The sequence below is a fragment of the Thunnus thynnus genome, chromosome 15 (genome assembly GCF_963924715.1).
Source record: "Thunnus thynnus chromosome 15, fThuThy2.1, whole genome shotgun sequence".
NCBI lineage: Eukaryota > Metazoa > Chordata > Actinopteri > Scombriformes > Scombridae > Thunnus > Thunnus thynnus.
The window spans coordinates 7,912,813-7,936,366 of record NC_089531.1 but is presented as its reverse complement, the minus strand read 5'-3'; the positions used below and the strand labels follow the sequence as shown (position 1 = coordinate 7,936,366).

The window sequence follows — 23,554 nt, the reverse complement described above, 5'->3', positions numbered from 1 at the left end:
ATCGTTACTGTAGTCATTCAATCTGGATTTTGAGTAGATTTAAGTGAAAACAAATGGCTGCAAATGTGGTGTTTATTTCTGTGTTGTCCTGTAGTTACTCTGTGTCCAGCTGTAAGGATTTGAGTTATTATCACTACCAGGATGAGCTAAACTGTGTGTATGTATATATATATATATATATATATATATATATATGTGTATATATGTGTGTGTGTGTGTGCTGCCAAACCAGTGTAGGCTTATGTAACAGAGGAGGTTGTTTTTTCCACCGCTAGCTGGAAGTTTACTTCTGTTGAAGCTTTGATCCAGATTAATTCTGGATGTTTGAGACTGTTTCCTTTCCAGTATGTTTACTTCAGTCTGTACAGTGAGAACGTACAGACATCTGCTCAGCTTATTAACAGAAAACTCTGCAGTGACAAAAGGCAACGACGTGATGTTAAGCTGGTGTGTTAGTGAGTGTGTGTTGGATTTACACGTGTGTTTTTGTAGCTGCACTCATTGAAGTATTTTATGCAAGCGTTCAATGTGACTTTGTTCTAAAGTTTTTGTGCATATCTGTCTTTTATTTGCGTTGTTAGCCTTAGCGTGTCTCTGGGAGGCCCTTGCCGGAGGTCGTCCTCTACGACTCTGTATGACATTTTTGGCTGTTTGACAGCAATTGCATTAAAGCAGCACAGGAGGCAACATGCTCAAGTCCATGTCTTTCATATGAACCCTGATCCTGGGTTTACAGTGTGTTCCAGAGCTTCAGGCTTGCTGTATCTTTACTGTAGCGTTACTGTACAAGTGGAAGGAATACACCATATATAAATAAATATAACAACTCTTATAGATTCCCTTTATCTAACAAGACATACTGTATACTACACCCGCAGTGATTAGCATATTCGCTAATAACAACCATTTACTGTATATGCAAAGTCTCAATAATTTCAGAAAAAAACACCGCCTGCATTGCAGCTGACAACCACTTTAGATGATCTTCAGCTACAAGGTCTAAATGAAAAGCAGCTTCTCAACGCTGCATCGTTGAGAGGAAGTGTGATTATTATTTTGTTGGTGAAATAAATCTTGTCTAAAGGGCAGTGTGTTTAATCTAGACGGTCAGTCATTTCCCCATGTGGAATCATTTCCACCGTAGCCTGCAGATAGGGTTGTACTCCATTCAAATCATTACAGCAGGACCCTAATTACCACTTGTTCCCAGTCACGCATGGCAGCTATGTTACACACAAGAGCAAATGAGTAAAAATTTGATTTCAGATATTATGGTTCATGAAACCAGATGTAGTTGCTGCTGTCGACCACTAGAATGTGCTGTGACGTGACCCGCAGCAAGGTGACACTGCCAGACGGTTGCCATGGAAACAGTAGTGCATGACACCCCGGCAAACGATTCAGTGAGCGTGAGTCAGCAGAACATCTTGTTACACACAGAGAGAGGGAGAGAGAGAGAGAGAGAGAGGGAGAGAGAGAGAGAGAGAGGAGGAGGGATGAAGTGATGCAGAGATGATGGACAGGACGAGGGTTGAAACAGGCTGCAGGAGTTGTGGAGGACATAAATTGAAAGAGGGTTAAAAAAAAAAAAAAAAAAGCAGGGAGAGAGAGAGAGAGAGAGAGAGAGAGAGAGAGAGGGAATTGGCCCACGCAGAGTAGCAAATGGTTTCAGTGTTTCCAGAGTTCATTAGGTTCAGGAGATGACGACACTTTTAAATTAGAGCTGCAGTGAGAAACTCCAGTCACACACACACACACAGAGCTCTGTGTTCCTGCAGCATGTTAGCGGTTAGATCACTTTTTCTAAATGCATTCTGGTGTATCAGAGGGACCACGTGTGTATTCATGTTCCGCATATGTTCTGCATCATGTTATCCCTTCTAACTCCCAAACTCTATGCTATATGCTATATTAAGATTTCAACTCTTATCTTGAATATACAAGCAATATTGTTTTGCCTCTTGACTCAGTGTGATATTAATACAAAATACTAGTTTATATATCGACCAGCACTTGTCCAATCACAGCTCACAGTTGGAAATTAGTGTAAAGAAAGCTGCAGAAAGCTCTTAAAGCCGCTGCAGTGTTTGTTGTGGTTGACATGACACAAATGTTCACTAAGATATGTGGCCCAGATCACTAGAGTAATCTATAATTTCTACATTATTCCCACCGGCCTCTTTGGTCTAATGATCATGATGATGATTATGATGATGATGATGATGATGATGAGGAAGCCATTTCTGGAAACAAGCCTCCAGGTCTCTGTGACCGGGATGTGTATGTGCAAATGAGTGACTCACGGCACCAGCTAATTATAGGAACCCTCTCCCAGCTATCATTTTTCATTTGGGTCAAAGCTGTTGTTAGTTGTTAGTGATTATTTCACCAACACGTCAAGTTACTCATGAGGTCTGTCTGTGTGGTAATCCTGCTTCCTCAGCAGTCCTGCTGAAACCAAATAGCTTTAAATTCAGACGTGATTTAGTCTCCTCAATGTATATGCAAATATCTGCCTTCCTGACAGCCGTGTTCTGTCCAGCACATGACTTAAAATGAATAAAGTGAAAGCATAAATCTCATCTGCAAGACTGTGACTGCATACTTGGCATTGCGGTTGTTATGAATTACCACAGCTGTGATTGTCAGAGCAATTAAAAACACAGCTTTAACCCACCAGTAATGATAGAAATCTATCATAATTTGTCCTTGCTGTAGTTACTCCATTAAACCAGTAGGTGTCACCAGTAAGCTCAGTATTGAAGATGACCCGGCTCGTTGGAAGTCCCTGTCCTTGGGCACTCCTCCATGGATGTATAAAGAGATCTCTTCATACATTAATGCACTGCTCCTGCTGCACCCTGTGGTTTGCTAAGCTAGCTGTATGCCAGCGTTAATGCCAAGTGAGTTAATTTTTTTGGGCTGGTGAGGAAATTCATCATCGCCTCTCCGAGCTGCTGCAAGGCAGAATCAGCAGGTGGGGGCCGGTTCATTTGTGTCATTCTTAAGTACTAACTTTATTGCATCAATCGATCACCATCTGTGTCAGTTATAACAGACTTCACTTCAGACTGTAGTGCCCATTTAAAGAAGTTAATTGCTATTAATTGAATATTGTTTTACAGTGCACTACACTGCAAAAAATACGCACATGTATGTTTTAAGCATTCCTCAGTGCTTAGATAGCTCCTAACCCAAGCTGTGGTAGTACCTTACTCTAGCTGTTTAGCTATATTGATATATTGCTCAAACTATTGATCAACTGTATGTAGCGATAGGTTATGTACAGTTCTTTAACGCCGCCATTGAGCACACTGTTTGGAGCAGAAACAGGATCAGCATTAAGAAAAAAGGCGAGTGCATGGAACATGTAGCTCTTGGAAAAAAATCTCCCTTTGCCTCCTCAACATTTATTACTCCTTCTCACATAACACAGTAACAGTTAGTCACAAGGTTTCTAAGCAACACAAATTAGGTTCAATTACTTTTTTTATGTTCAGTCTTTTATCGTTTGTGTTTATCAATCGTTTAATCTTGTTCAGTAATGTAAATAAGTCAGAGGTCTTTGAGTTCATTATAATATTTCTCCATATTCTATCATGCTAGCTTGGGGCAGCAATACAGCTGCATATGATTTTGTAGTTTTGTAGATTGCTGCTTTCAAGTGCTTGCATTGCCAGAAATATCTACAGCATGGTGAAGAGGGCCTTTCATCACTGTAATTGGTTTTTAACAGTGGTCGGTAGTGAAATAGTGTGTCTAAAGTTTGATTTCAAATTTACTTTTCAGATCAGCCTTGGGATGTAAGAACACGAAGGCTTAGCTTCTTGAAGCTACTCTCGAGCTCAGCTGCGGCCCGACGAATTACAATCATTAAAATCAAGATCAATCTCTATGCATCAGTGCACATTATCGCCAAAAGAGCAACCAAATTTATGATCAGAAGAGCTTCTGACAGTCCAACATGCAGCGGCTGTGTCTTATGAAAAGCTGGCATGAGGTTCAGATGAACGTTGCAGTCTGATTAGCACAGCTCACGATGGCATGTAGCCACAGTCAAGGGATGAAAGCCTCGGGGACTTGATTAGCGCTTTTTTCCCATTGGTTCAAGCCCTTTGCGTGTGTGTGTGTGTGTTTGTGTGTATGGTGCTCTCTTATGGTTTCGGTTACTGGGAGAAGATGGATTACCGTTGCTTTCACCACATCAGAGTAAAGGCCTGTTAGTGGTTTTCCATCCATATCTGTCTCTGTGAAAACATTTTCCATACATGAGGCACTTACTGTATATGCAGAGTAGCTCATACGTCTGCAGCGTTGGTGCCAATTGGTGACGAATCCTCTTCTCCCGCAGTGTTAGAGCTATACTGTACAGGATCACATGCACTGTCTGGGCTGTGTTATTTAACTTGTGTGCAGTGATGGTGGGTGGAAACCTATAGGAACTGTTAAAGATTGTAGCTACAGGCCTTTTAAATGTGTTGGACGGTGTAGGAGTTAGATATGTGACATGTTGGGAAGACAATGTGGATCAAATTTTCCATCCTGGCTGCAACTAATGGTACTTCCCATTGTTGATTAATCTTTTAACTTTTTCCAGAGTAATTGTTCAGTCTCTAAAATGTCAGAAAATGATAAGTATCACAACTTCAGAAAGATGATATCTGTCAGATTAACAGTCCAAAACCCAAAGATACAGTTTACAATGATACAACAGAGAACAGCAGGAACAATCATTGCTTTTTAGTTGGCAGTTTCGCTTGATATATGACTTCAACTATTTAATTATCAATATTTTTTGTCAGTCAAGCAATCGACTAATTGTTTCAGCACAGCACTAACTGTATATTTGATGGAAAAGAGCTATTTTTGGCCAATCCAGTGGATTAAATGCCTGTAAAATCCAGGTAATTCATCATTTTTATGCAGAAATCCTGTGAATTCAATATTGCTCTAAAACTCCAGCTCATTTGTTTTCAGAAATACAACCAGTAGGTGTGTGTACCCCTGTTTACTCCCCCCTCAGCTTTTGATCCTTTCACAGCTTTGGTCTGTTCCCTCCTCTTTTTCTTCTGTCCTTTACAACTTCCTCTTAATTCCCTCAAATCTCTTCACTCGCTCTCTTTCTCCCTCTGCCTTCCCTTTTCACCTCACAACCATTCATAACCTGTAGCTTGCTGGGCAGATGGAGATTGGAGGGAATAGATGGAGAGAGAGAGGGAGAGAGAGGCAGATTGAAGTGCTTTCCTGTTTCTCATTTTGGAGAAACGAGACGCAAGTCTCGTTTAGATTTGATTTCTTTCCTGCTCGCTGTTTTTTCCCTGTTCCTGTTGCAGCCTGTCATTCAAGGAAGCTTTTGGGTCAAGTGTGTGTGCAAATGTGTGTTTGTGGCATAGAAAACTGCTCACTAACAGCCGAGTGAGAGAGCTAGAAAGACATAGAGAGAGAGAGAGTGTGAGAGGGAGAGTGAGGGCAGGAGTAACAAGGAAGCGGATAGGAGGAGGAGGAGAGCCAAGGAGGGGAGGGGTGGATTGTGAGAGTGAGAGAGAGCGAGCAGAAGAGAGTGTGAAGCTGCAGCAGCCGGGAGATAAAAGCTTTTCTCTCCCTCTGCCGGCGTCTGCGAGCGAGGGATAAAGCGGAGCAGCGAAGCAAGCCGTGGGAGAGACGAATCCAGGCTGCCTGCTGTCACTGGAGCTCCCGGCTTCCCCTGATCAGCAGGCCTCAAACCACAAACGCACAGCCAGGACAAGACACACTGGTGTACACGTATGCAGAAGGGCTCGCACACAGCTGACCAGGGGACCGCCCATCCTTGAAGGCACAAACACACGCTCACACTCTCTCTTGGACAGCCACACACTTGCTGTTTCTCTAGCTTCCACCGTATCAATTGGATCAATCCAGCCACGCTTGTCTGACGGAGACACAGCCTCCTTTTTAGCAGGAGACGCCCTGTGTTGCCTGGTTTTGCTCCCTGCATGTCTTTGTTTTTAAAGGGGACATGCGTGCCGACCCTTGTCCTTACCTCCGCCGCCGTGCTGCGTGAAGTTCAGGACCGCTCTTCAGTGGACACTCAATCCTTGTTGGCTCTGTTCCAGATAAACATCTGTACGCGAACTAGGTCTGCTACTCGAACTGAGGACCGATCTCTTGCTCCCTTCCTCCTCTTCTGCTTCAGAGTCCAGCTCCTACCCCAGATGCATCCTCCTAATTAGATCAAGTGGACATGTGGAGCTATTAAGAGACGAAAAAGGCACCAGAGAGGAAAGACGACAAAAACGAGAGCCTTCTTTTTTCTTCCTTTTTTTTTTGCCTCAGTGTAAGACATGGTCTAAATACCCCCCACCTCCTGCAAACTGTGGATTTTGTCAGGCTGTTGCATCGTCGCACTGCACCACCTGATGAAGGGGAAGCTTCCCTGAGTAACTGGCAGACTGACAGCAGAACACAGGAGGTTTATGATTGGACAGTATCGGAACACAATTCTCAGCCAACTCTGGTCATCAGGGAGTCTGACATTGAGGTGGGGGGGAATCTTTACACTGGTATCCAGGGGACAGTCATGTGATGCTAAGCTGTCTGGGAAGCTTAAGGTGGAGTCTGTCTGCTTTCGGTTGCCTATAGATTCAGACCGGCTCCCTACTTCTGGTCTACACTGAGATGATTTCACAGGTATCTGGCTGCCCTGGACAAGAAAATCTCATCAATGGGAGAAATGAACACCAGCAATTTTGGATTCCAACATATTGACAACAACAGGAACACACACACACACATAGGCTGGAAGGATTGACACATCACATGAGCTTAATGAGCAGGATAAATCGTGGGAGGATGACAAGGAGAAGCATTGGGGCGGGAAGCCGATGCTCTGATTGAGTATTTAGCAAGCTGTCAGAGTATTGGCTGAATCTCACAGCAATCTGTGGCAGCATTGGCTGACTGCACACTATCTCTCACCCACAACCAATCTGGACGCTGTGCTGCCTCGACAGAATGAGACACCGAGCTCGCCGTTACTACGAGAGGCATCGACAGCATCACCATTAATACTATTTCCACTAGGACTACCGTGACAGATAGGATTTCTACGATCTCTGTTGTGGGGTTTGACCTACGCTACGGATTTTACTTCTCTCCTTTCTCACTGCAATAACATTACCACAGTAGAGAGGAGCATCATTAATTCATGAGCTCAGATAGCTGCTGGATCTGAGTGTAGATAGAGCTCCCGGATCGCAGCAACACCTTAAGCTGACAACAAATCTTAGAGATACTTTGTGGTTTATTGGACACGGAAGAAGGAACCTGGATGGAATAGCAACAGGCGATGTTTGAATTCATTGAATAGCAGTCACTACTCTTATTCAAAGGAATTATAATATTGAATCAAAGAGTGACATCGGATTTCTTGAGATTCCAGCACTCATAGAAATCCTGCAAATACATTCACAGACTTTCACACTTGCACACATGCAGTGCGTGTGTGACGCTGGACTGCAATACCTTCTTCTCTCTCCCAAACTCATCATCCTTCTTGACATATTGCCTTACACTGGGTAACAGCTCACCTGCCAGAAGCACAGTGATAAATCAGGCGCCTGACCCTAACCGAATTTATTTTCTTCTCTCGTGTGGCTCTGCTGACATAACTGTGTCCTTGTGTCCTTGACTGCGACCACAAATCTTCTGGGATCAAGAAAACAGACCAAGTAAAGCAGCCAGCCGCCTGCACATACACATACACTCTTAAACAGCAGGGAGAGCAGGGCTACCCACTGAATTGCCTGAGTGCAAGTCAGGTGAGGTGAAGGAAAGCGGAAGGACGTGGGGGGGGAGTTGGGGGGGGGGGGCGACTGAGACACGTCAGTCTGCAGCTGCCTGCCCCGTGACCACACCAATAACTGCCTGAGGAAAAGACTGACTTTCCTCCTCTCTCCTTCAGTGACAGCTCATCCATCCATTTTTATATTCATCTGGTGTTATTTAAGGCAAAATGGAGCTCGACTTGCTCTTCTTAACTTTACATCTCTCACAGGTGACAGATTGATGAAGGAGCTGTCAGTCATTCGCCAGCCTATCTGAATATTTCCTCTTCAGTGTCTGTCTTTAGAAGGATGGGATTTTGCTCCTAAACAACTGCAAAGCTAAATGAACATTAAATTGGCTTCTCCGATGGATTAACTGCCTGTATTTTCTGTGGTTTGCTTTTATTTTTTTAAAATCCATTGTTCTCTCTCATCATAAAAGAGATGGGGAACTCCATGGGTTGTGTCAGGCCTCCTCGGGAGGGGGAACTCGGTGGAGCCCCACCACTTTCACCAAAGAAACGCCTACGTTTCAGACGTAAGCACAAGGGCAAAAAGAGCAGGAAAGGCGAGGTAGGACAGGATTACTTTGGACGAAAAAGAAGCCACGAGCTTGATGAAAGAGAGGAAGAGGATGACGATGATGAGGAAAAAGGAGCAATTGTAGAAACGGTAGATTCAGATTTTAGCAACATAGCTAGGACTCCTATAACAGTGCCTGATGCCCAGTTTATTCATTCCAAAATAAATCTGCACAGCAATACTCTTTCGCCTGGCTCTGTGAGTGCCACTGTTGGGGGTCTATTGGGCAACAGAATACTTGAAGTGTCCCCCAATCCCAGTCCAGCCTGGAGGGGGGTCTTCTGCCTTCCAGGGGAGGAAGACACTGTTAGTGCCATCATAGATGTCTCCAGCATCCCAAGCCAAACCACCACCACTTCCCCGGTCAACACAGCCGCAGCCCTGGGCAGTACCACCCCAGGTGGAGGAAGGGTCTGTCGCGTAAGGGAGAAAGTCCAAGGGGTCCTCGAGAAACCCTGGATACTCCGACAAAAGAAGGAGAAAAAAGACAAGGGGACAGTAGAGAAAGAGGAGAAAGGGGACGGTGGGGAAAAAGGACAAGCAGCAGAGACATTAAGGGCGACACCTTCAGAGAGGGAGCGCAAAGGTGTGGTCCATATCCGAGAGGTGGACGGTAAGCTTTGCGTGGTGAGGACAGTGTACCCCAGTGACTATGGCTCTCCAGTGTGGAGGGGTGAAAGTGACAGTGAGGTGGAGGTGCACAAAGAGCCCCCTACCCCGTCTCCTGTCACAGGAAATATCCTCAAAGTCCAACTTTCTGAGGAGGACAAAAGTAGAGCCGCAATGTTTGGAGGGGATTTCTTCATGTCCAACCAAATGCAGATTCAGGAGACTATGGATGTCAGAGGATTTAGCTTGGACACTCGGGGTCGTGCACAAGAGCGGTCGTCTATCTTGGAGTCAGGCTATGCCAGTGACCTGCCACTGACCTCTCCAGAAACAGCGGGCACCACTCCCAGTCAGACAGACTGGGGAGGGCTGACCAGTAGCTCATCAGAGAGACTGGACTCCATGATAGAGAGTCCTCTGCAACAGGCAACTGTAAAATACCTGCCACAGGTTTGCCTTTATCTATCTCTGTCTTTGTCATTCAGACACCAAATCCTTTAACTAACTCTCTTGAATCTTTATCTTTATCCTGTTCTTGATTAGTGCTACAGTACAACAATTAATTGCCTAATCCAGTGGCTCCAACCTCCACGGCCACTGACCAGAACCAAGCCTTCAGACCATTGCTACCAGGAAACAATATGATTACACAAAAAATGGTCCAAAAAGGTTGAGGACCCCTGGATTAATCTATTAATTGCTTGACAGAAAGTTAATCAACAATTATCGTAATGCATTAACCATCTTTTATCAAAGGAAATGTCAAGTATTTGTTGTTTTCAGCCTCTAAAATGTGAGGATTTGCAGGTTTTCATCATTATTAATTGAGTATTATTGGGTTTTGGACTGCTGGTTGGACAAAACAAGCAATCTGAACACATTACCCCTGAGGGTGCCTTTGTTGTCTTTTGTATACCATGCTTGTGGTCGTGAAGGGTTATATATATGTGTGTGTTGTTATCAGCTCTTGAAAGGCGCTGTGCCTTTCTCTCCGTTCCTCCCGCCTCTGTCCCCAGAGCCTAATCAACGCAGAACAGACTGTCTCTCCATCCTTCTTCCCCAATATCCTTCTTCCCTCCCTCCCTTTCTTGTCTTTCCATTGCTTGTTAGTTTCCTCACACCGCACACACACTCGATCGACGCTGACGTCTGTTAGAATGTGAGAGACAGACAGGCTGAGCGTTCGTGTGTATGTGTGAAGGAAGGGTCATTGCATCAAATGACAGGGTTTCCTCTAGCTGAAAACTGAAACTTGTCATTTTCTACCCGGCAAAGAATATAACTGTTTTTGTCCGTCTTGCGCTGGTGGTTGTGGTTGAAAAAGGTTAAGGTTGTTTGGGGCTAAGCAAGGGTGAGATCGGTTCATTTAACATTATTACAACTCTATTCTGTTGGAGATTTACATTGTAGTGTTTCTACATGACATTTTGACTGTTTGTTTGTTTGCTGCTACACAAATCTAGCAGTTTGTTGCCTAGTCACAAACTACCCACCGGTAGGGCCAATACTGGTGTCAATACGATACAAGAGTTTTGGTACTGATAGCCAAACTTACACACATTTTTACTTAAGAACCTAAACTTTAAATGTTATATAGCCGCACATGTATTTTGTTATGATAAATTAAAACTGGCAAAACTTTGATTTCAATCAGGTCAAAGATTCTGATCAAAGAATAATAAAGATTCTGAATCTTACTGTACATTTAATGCCAGCTTTTGATATTTAATGCGCAGTACCACAGACACAATTTGGTACGATATGGACCAAAAAAGTGTTGAGGTTACCATCCCAACCTGCTATAGCACTTAAGTAAATCATTGTCAAGAAGCGTCTGTGGTACAGTGCCTCATATCTGTGCCAAGTTGGTTGTTTTTGGAGGGTTTTCCATCCATTACTCTTGTTGATAGCCGGCCAGATATAAATGGGAAATTGGCTTCTTTGTCCCTTCTCTGTTTGTATCAATTTACAACAATCAACCAGAGAGGAATCCATAAGCATTACATCACCGACGGAGGCTTCAAAAGTCGATGCAATTCACCCACAAAGTATGTTGTGTTTTGAGTAGAGGGTGTGACTCTTAATTTATCATGACTGAAAGCTCTTGATCTCAGTGTTTTGCAAAGCGGTATCTAGATGGACCTCAGCTTAGTTTATGTTTGTACCGGATGTGTTTATATTTGGCTTACAGGAGTTGGGGCTCAGTTGCAAGAATGATGTGGGCGAAAGCATTAAACTTACAGCTGTTAAGCTCTTCTGCGCCTTGAAAATGAAAAGTCTGCTGCATCCACTGCAGTAATACAGCGACTGACAGGTGATTTCCACGACAGCTGCCACAGTTTGTTTAGTCCTCCAACACATGATGAAGGCAGTACAGTAATGTTGTGCAGCACAGCAGGTGACGTCATGTTAGGTTCGGTTAAGTGCTACATCTCTCATTTGATGCTGAGTCATGGAAAAAAAACACAAACACACACTGATACCGGTAGATCCCAGCTCCACAGAGATCCATGCTTAAGAGGGGTTTTTTTTACTGGGTAGAAATAATCAATACTCCTGGCTTGTCTGTGTTCCTGTGTCATGGGAGCGGTGTGTGTGTGTACGTGTCAGGATGTCTATGTGTTGGGTTTAAAGTGCAGCTGTCCTTTGTGTGTGGGTGTGTGTGTGATACCCTTCTCTGCATAAAAAAGGATTTGAAATGCGCATTCATCAGTGAGACGGCTGCTTCGTTCAGCCTCAAGGGGATTCCTACCCACATTAAAAACCACCACTCAGATGTCTGAAGCTATCCAGCGATCCATCACTTGTCTATCTATCCTTCATCCACCCTTCATTGTTAAGGACTTTAAAACCAGAGGTTTAGAGAGGCACATTATGTTTTAAGTGCCAATAAAACAATCAAACCGTATTTTTTTCTGCTTTTATCTTCTCCTGTCCATCCTCCATTTTCCTCTCATTGTTATCTCCTCCCTCCCTCCCTCCATCCCTCGCTCTCCCTCCATCACCCCGCAAACTTCAAAGAGGCCATGTTTCTAAAAGAGGGCCGAACCAGAGCCCCCGGGGGGCGGGGGGGGGGGCTGCTGGTGGATCATAGATGTATGTGACTGCATCACAGCTCCACTGAACTGCTGCCTGCTCTTATCTCACTCATATGTCTCTTTGTGTTTCTGCTCGTGTGCTTGTATGAGTCAGACTTGCACATGAACAATTATGCTGCACATATCATATCATGCAGAGGATGTACAACTGCAGAGAGAAGTGAAAACTTAACACAATGATAGGCATGTCATGTGACCGGTGCTTTGATCTGTTTTTGCGTGCGTAGCCTATACTTACTGTGAACTATAATCAGTCATATTCACACATACAGTATTATTACATTGTTTGTTGTCTGAATGGGTGCATTAACTGAGTCTTATGTCCAGAAAAGTGCATGTGAAGGTTTACCTGGTCACATTCATTCATTCATTCATTTATTTATTTAATGAAGCAGGAAGTCTAGTTGTGCGGTAAATGTTATTAGTTTGTTGTTGGTGTCAGATCACTAATTATCAGTATCATATGAACAGAAATAAAGGGAAGGTTGATTACCTTTTGGATAGTATGACAGGGGGACTGTCTTGTTATTGGCTCTAAAGCTACAAGTTAGAGCTTCAGAGGAGTCAGTCGAGTTAATTAAACACTTGTTTTTTTCGCCTGTGTTTGCTAGCAGGCTAATTTAGCAAAGCAGCTGCTGTGAGTTTGACATGCTCTAATGACTACACACATTGTTCGCTCCAGCCTAATGCATAACCTTGTGCGCAAGTCATACATAGACAACAACAAGACAACTACTGTACCACAGGTTGTGTTCGAATCATCTTGGAAAAAACCCTTTCTCATATATTAATAAATAAATGGCAGATGTGCAGAAAACAGCGGATGTATGAGACACTGTTGCAGGGACAGTGTGGGCCCTCTGTGCAGACGCAGCCCTCACACACACACAGAGAGTGCTGTATCAATATTCAGCCGGAGGATTAGATGCTGGGTATTTCTCTGCAAAGGAGGTCGTAGATGCATACAGAGAGACGGAGCTCTGCGGGAAAACACACAGCAGAATCCGCATTGTTGTCGACTCCCCGTCAAGTCACAGATTCCGTTGCGCGTCTCTGTTTGCTCGTCGTAATGTGTGTGTGTGCTCAATGAGACGCTGGTAGAAATGTCAACACTTTTAAGGATAGATGGATGTGTGCTGATAGTCATGTAGCGTTCAGAGGGAGTGTCTGGTGCCTGGAGTCGACTGCAGCGAGCGTCCACAGCTCTGTGCCAGAAACGTTTACCTATTTTAACTTTATGTTAACATTTTTGGGAGTGAAGTGTCCTCATTAATGCAGCACAGTTTTAGAACTGTGTTTTTTTGTATGTATGTGGGCATGCAGGCGTCTTTTTTTAATGAATGTGGACTTGAACAGATTGTGAAGCTGGTATCTATGCAGTATGTTTTTGCAAGTTACCCCCTCTCCTCCGTGGTCGAGCCTGCTCGCCTTTTTCATCTCTTTTCCCTTCTCTCCCTCCCCCTCCTCGTCTTTTTGGCTGTTGCTGCAGTCTCCTGGCACAACACTGGACCTTCATAGTGCTCTACATTAGCAGCAGGGAGAGACACAGAAAGACAGTGAGAGAGGGGAGGAGTGCAGGACAACGAGTGAGGGAAGGAGGGATGAATACTGATGACAATAACGGCAGCCAAGCACAGTTACCGCAAATATATCACTCTGCCTTTGTCACGGTAGACAGAGGGACCTAAAAAAAGAGCAAATTGAGAAGAAGAAGAAGGATGCAGCAGAGGAGGGAAAACGGCCAAAGTGGTCATGTAGCTCAGTGGGGGAAAACACATAAATAAAGCAGCTGTCAAGTCTCCATGGAAGCTCAACTTCTCCTTCAGACGCACCCCAAGTAAACATGTACCGTACATGTATAACAGCACCCAGAAAAAGGCATCTGTCGCCTCTGTGTTAACAAGTATAATTTGTCCCAGATCAACATATACTGTCATACAAGCCAGAAAGTTTAAATGAAAAATTAAAGGATAGGTTCAGGTTTGTCTTAAAACAGTTGTCAGGTGACCATAGGAACAATAAAACAGGTTTTGCTTGCTGTAATCATTCTTTCTGTTCTAAAATAAGAAAAAACATGGAAAACCTGCTCCTGAAAAACTGGCTGATGCTGAAAAATCAAAACAATTTTAAGGCTAGTAGGTATCTTAAGTCCCTGGCTGAGAAAATAACAGATTTTAAAGGCGTATCCGTGTTTGGTATCAGTACACTGTCGGTGGAAAGAACTATTAAGTATTAGAAGGCAGAGCAGATTGATCAGCATCTGAAGCAGAACAGATGAAAGAACAGGAGAAAGTTATGAGACAGTTGGAGGGTGGGGGAGACAGTGGGAGATGAAGGAGAGAGGAGGCAGGAGAGGAGAGGAGACGTGTCGGAGGCAGGCAGCTAATGAGCGGGCTAGACTGTGGATGGAGGGAGGAAATGGAATAAGAAAAAAAAACGAGCCATTAATATCTAATTTCATAAATTAACTGATTCAGATACGTGTTCACTCACACACACACATATTGAGAGTTAATTGCCAGGAAGACAAATGGAGGTTTAGCAGGGAGACGACAGGTCGGATCAAATTGACATAAACCTCTCCGGAGAGTTTGCGTCCGTGAGAAAAGGAGTCGGATATTTCTGCAGACTCACCGTGGCTGCAGCTGTGACTGTATGTCAGAGTAAAAAAAGCTCATTTTGTCTGCTGTATGTTACTATGATGAGACTGGTGTGGAGCTAGTGAGCACGCTGTGATGGGACATAATAAATGGAGCAAGATCTAGAAAGCATAAAGCTGAATTCCAAAGATTTCATGTGTGGATGCTTGATTTCATAGAAGAGACTCGGTTTGTTTCAGCACATCTGGCAACACAACTTAACAGAGGATTACTGTTCTCTCTCTTTTTCCCCAGCATTTTGTTTTTCTGATAGCATTTCTGAAGACGGGATATCCCAATACTGACCCCTTCTCTCTTTTTTTTCCATCCAGATTTCAGAGATCTATGTGAGCGGAGAGTCAGGCGACCTCACAGCCAAAGAGAAACTGTTATTATGGAGCCAGCAGGCGACAGAAGGCTACCCCGGCCTCCGCTGTGTCAACTTCACCTCATCCTGGAGCGACGGACGCATGTTCAACGCTCTGCTGCACAGATACAGGTTAGAGGACTGTATTTAGAGTTAGATACCGGTAGTCCATTAGCATGCAACGCCTTTCTCAGTGACACTCCCAGCTGAAATAGAGAAAATCCTCCAATGAAGGTTCACTAAGCTGACACAGAACTATGCAGATAAACCCAGGCCTGAGTGTGCTCAAGATGACACTACATGAATATTTATTCAGAGGGATTTAATACCAGTTTAACATGAGATATTTCAACACATGACGTGACAAAATATTTCAATTGCAACGGTGTTCAGGACTTTCTGAAGGCTCTGTAGGCTTGTGTACACTGCACACACAATAGAAGCAGAAGCTGGTAAATAGATACAGCAGATTAGAGGCTGTATAGACAGACACAAATACACAAAACACACCGACACGTCCCCCTCTGTGTGTGTTCTCCAGGCCAGACCTGATCGACATGGAGGTGGTGTCACGGCAGAGTAACCGTGAGAACCTCGAGCAGGCCTTCGAGATCGCCGAGTCGTTAGGGGTGACCAGACTGCTGGATGCCGAGGGTGAGACTGTTTATCTGAATAAATGAACTGTCTGATAAACTGTCAGGCTGAGAGTTACAATGTTATGATACTTCACATTTTAATAAATGAGTTTTGTCTAATGAGCTTCTACTGTACTCATGGATTCCTCACTTAAAAAAGGTCAATAGCTACATATTATTTATGCTGCTCGGGAAGCTTTTTTGTCTGTTTATGTCCCAATATAAGAACATGCCTCATGTTTTTAATTGTTTTTCATTTTAATTGTCCATATTTTCTGTATACCCTCTATATGGCTCCATATTTTGTATTTGAAAGATAAAAATATAGTTTTCTAGTGGTTTGAATGTCCAGTTGTTGTCACATCTGTACATTTATTATTCTTGCAGCTATTTATTCTTTAACATCTCTCATTCTCTCTCCTGTCAGACGTCGATGTTCCATCTCCAGATGAGAAGTCAGTTATCACCTACGTCTCCTCCATCTATGATGCCTTCCCCAAAATCCCAGAGGGAGGAGAGGGCATCGCCGCACACGTATGTCACTTTCACCCATTTACACCATTTTTACTCCTCATTCATTTATCATAATAACAGATGGATGTTGCACCCTTTTCTTCTGGTTAGCGGAATTTCCTACAACACTCACATTGTTGTTTGTACTTTGTGTTTTAAGTGTTCATTTTGTTACTTCAGTCTCACTGCGGATGTTAAACTCCCATTTTATTTGCTAGTCAAGTGTGCAGCTCCACAAGTAATGACCTGGAACTTTCAAATAATGATGCAATTAATTTAACAGTGGTCTGATGATTTATAATACATTATTTTTTATAAAAATGTTGTACAATGTCTTTTACGATATTTGAGGCAGCCTGTGAATTTGTTATGTATCATTTCCCACCATGAAGTCACTGCTTCTCATCTTCTCCTCTCTCTCCTCTCCTCCCTCTCTTCTCTCCTCCGTCATCAGGAGGTGGACCACCGCTGGTCAGAGTATCAGTCCAGGTTCACCTCTTTGCTCCAGTGGAGCCGCCAGCATACGGCCCTCATGGCCAACAAGAACTTCCCTCAAAATCCTGTGGAACTCAAGGTGAGCGCTCATACTCCTGTCCTGTTGACTGTTTTATTACCTTTATTAACATTTAGTTTATTGAGTTAGTTAGTAATTAGTCTTCGAGTTTATGTCCGCATAAGCAAATTAATGCACAAAGAATAAAAGAAAGGTCAAGGGAAAGACACGCATTCTCTTTAGTAACGTTCAGTAACCCTCAAAACAGCAAATATTTCCCACCTAATCTTGTGAAAATTGATGACACACAGAAGTGCTGTATGTTTATTATCTTGTGTGCTGTAATTCAGCAACATGAATACAGGCGTTTCTCACAAATGTATTCAGCCGTGGTGAGAATCTTGTATCTATATTCATCTATTTTCTCAGCTTTATCTCTACAGCCTCTCCAGCATGCAGCCTGGAAGAAAGGGAGCTGACAAGCAATTTCTGTAAAACCTTCAGAGAATAAATAAAGTGACAGAGAGGGGAGGGAGGGAAGGAGGAAGGGAGGGAGGGAGGAAGGGAGGGAGAGGGAAAATGGATGATGTCAGACACTGGTTTTTAGTGAGCATAAAAAGAGAGTGAAGAATTCAGATGAAAAGGAGAATAAATGAATCACAGGTGAATTAAGGGAATCAGTTAGTTTGCAGAAGTAAGGCTGAGGGAGGAAGGGAATGATGGAAATAATGGTTGACACGAAAGAGAAGAGGGAGAAAAGGAAGAAGTCAGATACATGGCTTGAGATGTCTGTAGAGAAACTGACTGCTGAGCGTCCTTGGAGAGATACTGTGATTACAAAGCTTTTACTTCTGATAACAGGTATTGACTTTGTGTCTGACCTTAAACAAGGCTCGTGTCAATATTGACCCCATAGTGTTCATCAATAACTAACTGTGTCTCTCCTTCTTCAGGCACTTTACAACGAGTACGTCCATTTCAAAGAGACAGAGATCCCCGCGAAGGAGAGGGAGAAAGGTCACGTCGAACACCTCTACAAACTGCTGGAGGTAAGCGTGAACAGGAAGAAGGAGGGAGGGACGGAAGGAGGAGGAGAAACACGAAGGAAAGGAAGAGAAGACAAGGGGGGGGAAATGAGTCAGAAGTTGACCAAGATTTGGCAGCATGCGCAGGGCTCATTGTGCATCATGGGGTTGAGCTCAGGGGCATTATGAGCATGTCAACGAGAGACAGAAATAGAAGGTTTGCTTACCGATGCTCGATTTTAGTCATACATCTGTTTCCCGAAGCCAAGCGATCGCCACCGTCGCTCTGTTATCAATGCGGCAGATTGTTTAATTGAACACAAACGCATGATAGTCGATAATAGTTCCTCCTTTATTCCCACTCAGCTGATGTTACCAGAGTGTTTGTCTGCGGTGTGACTTATGATCGCTCGGAAATATAACCGCTGATGTAATGGAGTCATTTAATGGAGTTTGTTAGTGCGTTTTACGGTACGGTATGTGCACTTGCACCGAAGCATGATGGGATGTTGGGTGTATATTCAGCCACTGTGTGTGTGTGTGTTTTTCTAGGTGTGGATAGAATTTGGTCGTATTAAGCTTCCTCAGGGCCTCCATCCCAATGACCTGGAGGAGGAGTGGGGCAAACTAATCCTGGAGATGCTGGAGAGAGAGAAGGCTCTACGGCCTGCGGTGGAGAGGTACACACAAGCACACACACGCACACACACACACACAAATCCATTAAAATGTCTACTTTCAACAGGATGTACATAATTAAATTGAAAATGCTGATGTAACTCCTTGTACTCAATTTCCCATCATGTCTGATTTTCAATGAGATGCCTGTTTAACCTTTGTCCTTCTGTGTGTGTGTGTGTGCGTGTGTGTGTGTGTTTTCAGGCTAGAGCTGCTGCTTCAGAGAGCCAATAAGATCCAGAACATGGCTCTGGACTGTGAGGAGAAACTCACCCTCGCTAAGAACACGTTACAGGCTGTGAGTCCTGAAACCTCTTTGATCTAACACCCCTTTTAATTTCCTCACACACACACACACATGCACACATGCACACATGCGGAGTAAATCATTTGACACGGTAATTTAAAATGTGTTAATGTGTTTAAGCTGTAAAAGCGAGCGCCCTTCTGGGACAATAAATATTTACTCACCACTTTCCCCTGCTTTCTGCAAACACACCCTCTCCTTCCTCTACATGTTCTTTTTCCCCGATCATCCGCTTTAAGGAAGAGAGTTTAGTCAAAATAGTGATGCTCAACAGGTTTTTCAGCTACTACTACATTGTAACCCCCATTTGTGATATTCTTACTTTTACTATATTAATCTTTCTGATATTTGCTGCAGCTTTGTCCTACTTTCCTCATAAGACCTACTTAGGTTTTAATGTATTATTTTACTGAGCCCGTGCCTGGGGATACACTAAACCTCAGTGCACCATACCTAAGTAAAGAAAGAACAAAGCAAACAAACAAAAAATCTGATCAAACCATGCAATCCTCCGGTGTCCAGGATATGTCTCGAGTCGAGAGCGGCGAGCCGGTGCAGTGTGAGAGAGAACTGGCCTGTTACCTGCAGGACTGCGAGTCTCTGATCAGACAACTCAACCAGGAGCTCAAAGTCCTCCGAGATGAGAAATACTACCAGGTGGAGCAGCTGGTGTTCAGGTGAGTCTGTTGGTGTTGAATCTGTAGAGGTTAGGGTTAGTGTGGCAGTGATTCTGCCCTGAATGAAGGGTTCAACTTTATCAAAGTGGTCCTTGTATACTTAATTAGTATAATAAAGACAATTTAGTTTAATAAGCGGGAGTACAAACGGCTCATTACACTTCATTAAACTGTTGGTCAACAAGTTGCTTTGCTTTTGCCATTAAATCCTATAATTATCTTCTACAGTTAATGTGTTTCACCTTCTATTGTTTATCAAGTGTATTAAAATCCTCTGATATAAATCAAAAATGAAAAAAAAGAGAATCCCCGTCTTGTAGCTCATCTGCATGCTACTCCACCAGTTTTAACATAACATTATTATGTTATGAATCTTACTCAAATAGCCATTTTGAAAGGCTGTGATTGTTTGATGCCCTTTTAATGAGGGACTGCAAATATAACCTTATCAGACAATCTACATTCTAATAGGAGCACATCTCTCAAGATAATTAAATAATCTGGAAAAAATGTATCATCTGACCTTTGAGCATTTTTTCCCCTCAAATCTCATAAGAAGTTGACAATCTGCCCTTTATTAATTCCCCGATGATTTAAGCATTTAGAGGAAGATGGTGAGACAGTTATGTGCTCCATTAGACAGATGAATGCACATTTAAAAACATATATCTTATGATTTTAATGCATTCCTGCTCTCATAGTCGGAGACAGCTGCTTCCTCCATGTATCACTGCATGTCTGGGGAAATTAAATCAAGTAAAAGAATAAGTCTCCCCTCCAGTAAATATATATATTTTTGTCTCATCACCAGAGTTTCCTGCCTTCAAGAGGAGCTGGTCTCCCTCAGACTGCAGTGCTCCAGCGTCTACAGGAAAGGCCACTTCACTCAGGCCCTGGGGAGCACCGTGACAGAACAGACCAGCCAGCGAGCCACTGACAGCGGCCTGTCACTGGGCCAGACCTTGCTGGGAGCTGTGGGTGCTGTGGGAGCCGTCGGTGCCGCGCTCCTGCGGCGACCAATGGCCCGCTCTCAGCTCGTGGCCATGTCTTCATCAGAGGACGAAGGCAGCCTGAGGTTCATCTATGAGCTGCTCGGATGGGTGGAGGAGACACAAGTTAGTCGCTGTAGCATTTAAATTATAGATATTTAAGAGAAATCACTTTTTATTACAGACTTGTTTGCACCTTTGCTCCAAAAAAAGTGAAAGTAGTTTCCCAAACTGTATTTATTTTGACCCTCATGTCAACCTTGGTTTCTGCGTGTTTCAGGAGCTGTTGGAGCGTGCCGAATGGGGAGCAGATCTTCCTTCTGTAGAAAACAACCTCCAAGAGCACAATAACATACACACTGCAGTCGAGGAGCTAATGAGCAGTCTGCAGGAGGCACGCAACTATGAGGTACACAAACATTACGCGCATGAACACATGCTGCACACACACAGAGGTTTTCTGCAGAGAGCTGCGGTTTGTAATGAAGTGTTTACTTTCCTCTCTTAAGGCTAAAGTCTCTCCCAACTTCAAGAGCAATTACTCTGAAACCCTGGCCAAGCTGGAGCACCAATACTGCAAACTACTGGTCAGTCTCAGATCAAGAAGGGGTTGTGTGTGTGTGTGTATATATGTGTGTGTGTGTGTGTGTGTTTGGGAACGTACTTCTTTGTTTCCCTTTCCTCAGTTAATCCCATTATAGCATGACAGGACTCTCATGCTAAGAGCAGACAATTTGACATCTGCTCTCACTTTAACTTCTTTCTGTCTTTCTTTGTTCTCCTGTACCCTCCTCACACACTGCACACCTGCTCATGTATTTTATTTTGTATTTCTTGAAGAATATTTGCTTCTTTCTTATTTTTGGGAGGTAAAGATTCTCTCTTGAGGCCTCATATTCTCCTCTCAGGTCATTCACGGTCGTCTGTGTCTTACAGCTACTTTTTGAGTTAATGCCTCCTTTTAGCAAAAACCCCACAAATGTTTGTTAAGTAACCTCACTCCAATATCATCATATTCATCATAAAGCAATACATATACAGTATATGCTGCAGGAAAATGGAGGTGATCAAAAATCAACCTCCTTTGATATGTTTAAAGAAATTACATGCTGGAAAAATGATGCCTCTGAAGAGGTTTTGTATTCTTACAATGAAAAGAGTGTCCTCAAATTCCATCTAAAACCAGAAGTACAATCCAAACAGCCAGAGAACCCGAGGATGTTTTTTTAACTTCCCCCTCTGCACTGCTGATCAGCATAATGATGATGTTTGTGTGGTTGCCATAGGAACATTCGTCATGGCGCCTGCGGAGCTTGGAGAGCCTGCACGCATTCGTGTCGCACTGCACTGAGGAGCTGATCTGGCTCAACGAGAGGGAGGAGGAGGAGATTGCCTACGACTGGAGCGACAACAACACCAACATAAACGCCAAGAGAGAACTATACAGCGTGAGTGGAGGAAGGGCACAGACAGATACACTGATTGTTTCCTCTGTCAAGTCACAAAACACAAATTACAGACTATTATACTCCAGTTTTCCAGAGAACAGGAATGTTATTATATCCATTATTGAGAGACAGACACTAGCTATGCATTAAACCAACTCCTTTCACTGTTTATTTGTCACAATAGCTGTTTACAAGTTCTGTTAACATGCACTCAAACACTATTTTTTAACATCAGGCCAGTGCCACTCATCTACTTGAACCATCCTCCCTTTCCTGTTCTATTTATAGGAAATGAGGTTAGAGCTGGATGAGAAACAAGATGTGATGCGATCACTCCAGGAAACAGCCAGCCGTCTGTGTCAAGAGAACCATCCTGCCAAACAGACTGTGGAGGTGAATCTATGATTTTATTCACTCGGGCTAAATGACCTTTCAGGATGTCGGCTTTTGCCTCTGTGACTTACTTTTGGGAACCGGTTCAACCAAAACACTTTTATTAGAATGTAAATGTTTTCACTTGTCTGTGAACTCCATGACATTTTAAAAAGCCCACAGATATAATTATTTTTAAAAGAGCAGTGACCTTTGTGTAAACCTTTTTGGCAAACATGAAGAACTGCTAATTGTATCTAACAAAACCAAATGCTTCTTTAACAATACAGATTTGGGATTTGGTTACGTCGTCCATCAATCCTCAATTAAAAAGAATGATTGTGACTCTATATGTGCTGATCTGCATCCTTGTTAAAGCCTTGAAGATACATAACGGTCATTTCACAACATGGGGCTTGTGTGTACTGTACCTGCAGTGTGACACAATCTCTCCCTCTCTCACTCACCTCCATCCTCGTCCTACTTTTCTGTTTTTCAGGCCTACAGTGCGGCGCTACAGACTCAGTGGCAGTGGGTGGGCCAGTTGTGTGTGTGTGTGGAGCAGCATCTCAAAGATAATACAGCCTACTTTCAGGTGAGACTGCTGCCAGTAACAAATGTCTCCACGCTTTTGCTCAAGAGCAGAAATTAAGCTTTTAATCTGAAAATTGAAAAAGATTGATTAAGTCTTCTTGTCATAAAAATCGGTTCCTGTGAAAATCTCGTGTCCTGACTTTTTCTCTTCCCGTCTTTTTGTCAGTTTATGAGCGACGCACGGGACTGTGAGTCGTACCTGCGTCAGCTCCAGGAAACCATCAAGAGACAGTACACCTGTGACAAGAACAGCAGACTGAGCAAACTGGAAGACCTGCTGCAGGATTCAATGGTATCTGTCTTCATTCAATCGCCTGTCTCTGATTTTTATCTACAACTCTCGGTCCTGTTCCGGTAAATTCATGAACAGGGAACAATGCCAAAAAAAGTTTTTGCTGCACGGTTGAATAATCACATATTCTCGTCTTGGAACAGCCGACTAGATTTGGATCCTGTGACTGATTTCGTAGCTGAATTTTGTCCACCTGCAGAGAATTCCCCTTTTAAAAATCCTCTGACTATCCCTTTTTGTATTTTTCAATATGTAGATATTTGAACTTTGAACTTCCTCTACAGTTAAAGTGAAGAAACAGCAACATTATATATTATATATATATTCACTTGAGCAAGGCTTCTTATTGGCTGACAGTAGAAGGTGGTCTTAATTTTAGGACAATCAATTGAAGAATAAAAAAATGACGTTTTTCTTTCATAATATGGAAC

At 43.3% G+C, this 23,554-nt stretch overlaps 2 protein-coding genes across 21 annotated transcripts in view; both read left to right on the top strand.

Moving 5' to 3' along the window:
• LOC137198389 (microtubule-actin cross-linking factor 1-like) overlaps positions 1-23,554 on the top strand; it is a 236,432-nt gene that overhangs the window by 114,468 nt on the left and 98,410 nt on the right. For all 20 annotated transcript variants that reach the window (XM_067612193.1, XM_067612191.1, XM_067612198.1 and 17 more), the window contains 15 exons: positions 15,066-15,232; positions 15,642-15,754; positions 16,163-16,269; positions 16,703-16,822; positions 17,695-17,790; positions 18,319-18,446; positions 18,649-18,742; positions 19,274-19,428; positions 20,240-20,543; positions 20,698-20,826; positions 20,927-21,004; positions 21,704-21,865; positions 22,154-22,258; positions 22,737-22,832; positions 22,998-23,123. In XM_067612193.1, coding sequence (XP_067468294.1) covers positions 15,066-15,232; positions 15,642-15,754; positions 16,163-16,269; positions 16,703-16,822; positions 17,695-17,790; positions 18,319-18,446; positions 18,649-18,742; positions 19,274-19,428; positions 20,240-20,543; positions 20,698-20,826; positions 20,927-21,004; positions 21,704-21,865; positions 22,154-22,258; positions 22,737-22,832; positions 22,998-23,123 — 1,980 coding nt within the window. The remainder of the gene's footprint in view (positions 1-15,065; positions 15,233-15,641; positions 15,755-16,162; positions 16,270-16,702; positions 16,823-17,694; positions 17,791-18,318; positions 18,447-18,648; positions 18,743-19,273; positions 19,429-20,239; positions 20,544-20,697; positions 20,827-20,926; positions 21,005-21,703; positions 21,866-22,153; positions 22,259-22,736; positions 22,833-22,997; positions 23,124-23,554) is intronic.
• Positions 7,875-9,600, top strand: LOC137198393 (uncharacterized). The gene has a single exon (XM_067612212.1). The coding sequence runs from the start codon at positions 8,250-8,252 to the stop codon at positions 9,495-9,497; it is 1,248 nt and encodes a 415-aa protein (XP_067468313.1). The 5' UTR covers positions 7,875-8,249; the 3' UTR covers positions 9,498-9,600.